The 6,203-nt window shown below is 45.6% G+C and overlaps 1 protein-coding gene across 1 annotated transcript; it reads right to left on the bottom strand.

The window, feature by feature from the left end:
- Positions 1-4,001: 4,001 nt before the first annotated feature.
- Positions 4,002-4,616, bottom strand: LOC136007061 (riboflavin kinase-like). The gene has a single exon (XM_065665003.1). The coding sequence runs from the start codon at positions 4,547-4,549 to the stop codon at positions 4,082-4,084; it is 468 nt and encodes a 155-aa protein (XP_065521075.1). The 5' UTR covers positions 4,550-4,616; the 3' UTR covers positions 4,002-4,081.
- Between the last annotated feature and the right edge of the window lie 1,587 nt (positions 4,617-6,203).

Here is a 6,203-nt window from a genome sequence, read left to right as displayed (position 1 = left end):
ATGTGTGGAAGTGACACCACCCCACCCACCCACCCACCCCATGATCAAGGATTTTTCAGTCTCATGCTCTGTCAGTGAGGAGGGGTATGGGAATCTGAGGAAGCAGAGACAGGACACCTGACCCAAACTAGCCAAAGGTGTATTCCATACCACAGCACATCATGCCCAGTATATAAACTGGGGAGCATCACCCAGGAGGTCCAGATTGCTGCTTGGGTCGGGCTGGGTATCGATCGGCAGATGGTGAGCAATTTTATTGTGCATCACTGCTGTTTATTGTTTTTTTCCCTTTCCCCTTTTAGTTCTCCACTCTCTCCCCTTGTTATTTCCCTTATCATTATTAGTGGCAGTAGTAGTAGTTTTTGTATTACACTTTAGTTATTGGACTCTTCTTATCTCAACCAGTGGGAATTACATTCTTTTGATTCTCCTCCCCATCCCTCTGGGAGCAGGGGGAGCAGAAGGCAGGGAGTGAGCTAGTGGCTGTGTGGTTTTGAGTTACCAGCTGGGCTTAAACCATAACACTCATTCATTCACCCTCTCCAGAAGCTCTGCCTGTACATGCAAACATGCGTTGGTGGCATATGCATAGCAAACATGTGGTCATCACACCACCACCTCCCACCACCTTCTTTACCAACTACAGTCTGCACCCACGCATGTCCCTTCATGGGAGTCCTGCACTCTGCAGGTGGGGAACCCTGGACTGAGCCAGCTCGGCATGTGTCCTATGTCTTATCTCATCCCATGGGATTTACATTATTTCAATTCTCCTCCCCGTCCTTCCGGGAGTGGGGGGGGAAGAAGAGAGGGAGTGCACAAGTGGTTGCGTGGTTTTGAGTTACCAGCTGGGCTTAAAACACAACAGCATGCAACACACTTCATTGCATGGTAAGGTGACCTCATATTTGCACCCACGCTCTCTGGGGGAGGAAAGGCCCCCCTGCCACATTTTGGTCCCAAATCCAGAGATTCCCACGCAGAAGATGAACCCGTAGCATGCACATAAGCATTCCCAGCCACGTTTGCCCCCACAGCTTAGAGGAGACTCTTCTACAGGGGCTGATGCTGTAGCAAAAAACCCTCACTGTAGCCAGTCAGGTCCTTCCATCCCCAAAAGCTTGAGCAGCTCCTGGCATGGCACGAGGGACATGCATGTGCATGGCATGCAATGTGTGAATGCCCAGTACCACATACATATGAGATGTGCATGGACAGAAACCTCCATTTCCAAGCTGGAAGGTCTGGCCTGGGGTTGTCACCTGGCAAATGCTGCCCTGGGATGCATAGGCTCACAGCACACACCTGCAAGCAACCCTGGGCAGATGAAATGTGTGCCCACATATGTGTGCACATGCCTGGCACACTCCATGGTGCATGGCTCTGCCAAACCTCATCTGAGGGTTTGGCACACATAGTCATAGCCAGGCAGCAGCAGGGCAGAGTGATGCCTGCAGCCAGCCTGCCTGCCTGCCTGCTCACTCCCTGACATGACCCCACTTTGTCAGCATGCCCTTATTGTAACTCCAGATGAGTGTGGGACAAGCCACCACACTGAGCAGGGATATAGAGTGGATTTAGCTCATTTCTTTTTCTAGAATAACTTTTTAAGCCCCACAAGGTGCCCAAGAAAACATCCCATCTCCACCCCCCCCACCCAGCAGCCTCCCAGCAGCACCAAGCTGCAGTACAGTGACAGCAGCTGGCTTGGCAAGCACAGCATCACCCCCCAGCCAGGGCCCCTTTCCCAACCCAGCAGGCAGGTCATGGATCCTGGAATCCAGGACGGTCAGCAGCTGCAGTTCCAGTCACAGGCATCGCAACATGTCTGTGGTTCTATCCTCCCTCCCCTTGTACTGAGAGGAAATATTGATGTACCTGCAGGCACCCCAGGACCTGTGGGATGGCCACCCAGCTGAGTTCCCCCCTCTAATTGCTGCCACAGATGAATACTGATGTCTACATTAGATGGGGAGGATTTATTACAGCTGGGACCACAGGTCAAAGTCTGTGCTGGTATCAGTGTGACCTATAGGGACATGGGCACCAGATGATGCACCTCGAAGAAGCAAAAGCATCAGTCCCCACAGCCCAGAGCCTGCACCCTGTCCTCACCCACCCCCCTTGCTGGCAGCTCTTCCCATTTAACTTTGAATATTCTTATTTTTATTCAACTTTATCTAGAATTTGAGACCAGACATAGAGGCTATTGTGGTTTAATCCCAGCTGGCAACTAGAGTACTACACAGCCACTTGCTCACTCCCCCCCTGTAGAGAGCTTAACAACTGAATGGCTAAGTAACAAAGGGCATGATACCGTGCAGCTGGTGGAAAGTTAAAACTATATAAAGAGAACTAACATCCTGACAGTACCTGCCACTAAGACCCAAACAGTTATGCTGTTAAAACTCATACTCTAGATTGAAAAGTAGGATTCGCATAGGACAGGACAAGGAGTAAATTAATAAAACTGCACTACAGAAATTGTGCATTCTAAATGGTACATGGTAGTTGAGACACGTAACTATAGTTGAGACATATTGACAGAGCTATTTCAAATTTTAGGAAGTGTTCCAGCCACGTTACAGGCTGATGTAAAATGATTATGAATATGACAAAGTCACTGCAGGTTACCTAGTCCCATTCACTAACAGATAGCTTTTTCTAATTTATAGAAAAATAAATTAGAAAAATAAAATGTATAGAAAAAATTATATAAATTTTTCTTTTATGAGGGGGGGAAAAAAAGAATAATCTGGAATAATGCATTACATAATTCAAATTACTATCAATTCCAACAACACCCTCTCCATTTATCTATCCCTAGATTTCAGAGTATGACCAGCTGCAATTACTTGTAATAAGTAACCAATCCCCACTATAGCGTTGGTATATTATTCCATGAATCCCCAAAGGCTTTCTAATTGGCCAGCCAAAACCTTAACTTTTACCTGTATTTAGTGCAGACTTGATGAGATTCTTCTGTGCCTTACAATAACAGCAATCTTGAAGTCGGCCATTTTATTGTCAGTGTAGTGAACAACCTCAAGATTCTCCCCGTTTCTTATAATAAAAACCAGCAGCACATAAAATATAAAGTTGCGTTTCATTACCTCTTTGCCTGAAGGCCAAATGAGCAGAAATCTTGTTATACTGCTCCTGAATTTTTTTAATGCCTGAGCCTTTAAAGTTTATTCATTCGTTTCCTGAATTCTGTCACTCATTTCCCAAATTTTAGTGAAGTACTTCCTCTGAAGTAAACTACAGGTCACGTGTTGTCCTATGTACAGTCAACTATGAAGAAGTGCATTTAACTCCAGTAACTCAATGAGCAACAGTGATTTCCTCCATTTCAAATAAACTTAAAATAAATACCTTCAATTAAATTAACAGTTTCAATCACAACAGCTGTGTAGCATACAAAAATGTAAGAGCTATAGAGAACTAATCCTACTATTGTTATCTAATTATTGGCTTCCTGAACCACAGGAAATTTCTGACTCAATCAATGGCAAAAATTTGCTAAGCTACTACCTGAAATCAAGATGCAAGAATGCTATAGAACTGGTAAGAGGTTGGAATAACATTCTGTATGTTAAAACCAGGCATTCTTCACTTAAGTGAACTATCCACACCTTGGGGTCAGAAGAGGTAATGATAAACTTTGGTCATGTTCCACACATCTTCAGATCTCTGAATAACTGGTAACTTCAGGATACACAATTTATCTGTGAGGACCTAAACCAGCCTTCTATTTATTCTTTTTGTGTCACTGGTTTAAAAATGAATTAACACAAGGAAACTGAAATAAACTTGTATGTTTGGTTCCAACCTCAGTTTACCTTAACAGATATATGACAACAAAGTACCTATAAAAGCAGTGCATATATAAAAGCTCAATGACAGGGGAAAAAAAATTAAAAATGGAAAAAACCCAAAACAAACTAAACAAAAAAAACAAAAAACCAAACAAAAGAAAAACGAAAAAAAAATTAAAAAAAACCAAACAAACAAAACAAACAAACAAAAAACCCACAAAGGGAAAAAAAATAAGAATAATAAAAAAGCAGTATGAGTTTGCTTAGTGGTTGTTCACTATTTTGCCTTCTGGCAGATGAAAGAAGTTATCTTCTTTGAGTTTAAGATGCTCTGGTAAATCTAGCTGTCTCTTTGCTTCTTCAATGTCTTCCTGAATTGCTGAAATGAGTGCCTCTAAGGAATCAAAGTTTTTTTCTGGTCGAATATATCCTATTATGACTATACTAAGAATTTCTCCATAAAAGTCTTCTTTGAAGGTGTGGATAATGTGTGTTTCCACTGACTTCTTAAAATTCTTATAGAAAGGATTCCATCCTATGCTCAATACCATTTTATGCACATCTCCATTTCCAACACAGGCCCATCCATAGTATATACCAGTAGAGATATCAGGTGGAAAGCTTTCAACTACTTGTTCAGAAAAGTTAGCGGTGGGGATGCCCAGCTCCTTGGAGCCCCTGCCGAAGCCCTTCACCACCTCCCCGCGGCAGAAGTACGGCAGATGCCTCATGGCGGCGGGCAGCGGCCGCTGGCGGGGCACGCGACGCCGGCAGGAGCCCCGCGCGGCACACAGAGCTACGCCCAGACAATGTAACTAGCCCTGCAAGCTATAAAAGTGGATGTGTCTTGCTAAATAAACGAGGCTTGCTGACCATGAGAGCATGAGGCTTGTCTCCCGCGACTCCAACAACTGGCGCCCGAACAGGGACACTTCCCTTTGCCTGAAGGAGTTGCGTTGGGTGCAGGTCTCGATTTAAAGACGGCTTCTGCAGAACGGGAGTGCTACATCGGTGGGCTGCTCGTCTCCTGCTTTGGCCCAGAGTGCTGCATCGGCAGGCTCTGCTGCTACGCGCTGCCGACGCCTGGAGGGTGCAACGGATCCGGTAAAAATGGACAGGCAAGCGGCGTATGATCTTTTTACTGCCTTCCTCCGTCGTCGGGGGGTAAAAGGCTTAGATTTTGATAAGGACCTCCCTGCCCTTCTTTCCCATGCTCGGTCCCTCGGTATTTTTAGTGACCCCCACTCTATTCACCAATTATCGGAATGGCGCCGCTACGGCGATAAATTATGGGACCTTACGTTAGACGATGATAAAATTGCTAAAAAATTATCCAAATTATGGCGCTTGATACATAACGAACTCTTGATGGTACAGGCAGAAAAACGTGCGGCCGAAAGTGCCCGTTTGGCACAAGATCAAAATCGTCACTATGATCCTTCTGCCCCTAATCCGCCGACCGTTTCGACAGTCGAGATACCCCCGCCCCCCCCTCCTCCTCCCCCTCCCCCCTCGGATACCCCCCCCCCTCCTCCTCCCCCTCTTCCCTCTCCCCCGTCTGCCTCTATTATGGAAAACGGACCATCTGAGTCTCAAACTCCCTTCCTTTGTCTCTTAATGCCACGGAGCCGTTCCCCGGAGCCCTTTCGGACCTCGCGGAGGCTATGGCAAGTCAGAGACGGGAAGTTTGGGCTGCTCTGGCACGCCACGGAGTCGAAAACGGAGATAGGGTCCTTGCCGACGCGGCACAAGACCATGTTGCTACTTCTATGGCCTTTCCTGTTATTTTTCACCCTCGACCAGGCGGCGGTCATAGGGTAGATATCACTCAAATGGATTGGAAAATATTAGCACAACTCCGAGCTACAGTCTCTCAATTTGGGGTTACTAGTGAGCCGGCCAAGCAGATGCTTGATTACTTATTTAATTCAATGATTCTCCTGCCTGTAGACATCAAGGGTATTGCTCGTTTAATTTATACCCCTCATCAGAAACTTACATTTGATGCAAGATGGGGGGAGGAAGCGGCTGCTTCAGTAGCATTACCTCGTGCCCAAGGAGACCCCCTTTTTGGAATTACAATGAATGAATTACTAGGAAACGGTGATTATACTTGAACAGATGCCCAGGCTGGTATAGGAGTAGAAAAATTAAGAGAGGTCATGCGGGTGGCAAAAAAAAAAAAAAAAAAAAAAAAAAAAAGCAATGGACAAAATTTGGGAGCCGGGGGGGCCCCCTATGTATATGAACATTAAACAAGGCCGAGAGGAACCCCTTGGGTCATTCATTGACAAATTGATGCAAGCCCTTTCTAAAGCTGGTGTTGCGGAGCACATGCAGGATGCACTCCTAAAGCAGTGTGTTATACAAAATGGTAATCAAGTC

The sequence above is a fragment of the Lathamus discolor genome, unplaced genomic scaffold, assembly GCF_037157495.1.
Source record: "Lathamus discolor isolate bLatDis1 unplaced genomic scaffold, bLatDis1.hap1 Scaffold_96, whole genome shotgun sequence".
In the NCBI taxonomy this organism is placed as follows: Eukaryota; Metazoa; Chordata; class Aves; order Psittaciformes; family Psittacidae; genus Lathamus; species Lathamus discolor.
The sequence above is the reverse complement of the archived record's forward strand: the minus strand, read 5'-3'. Positions and strand labels throughout refer to the sequence as shown.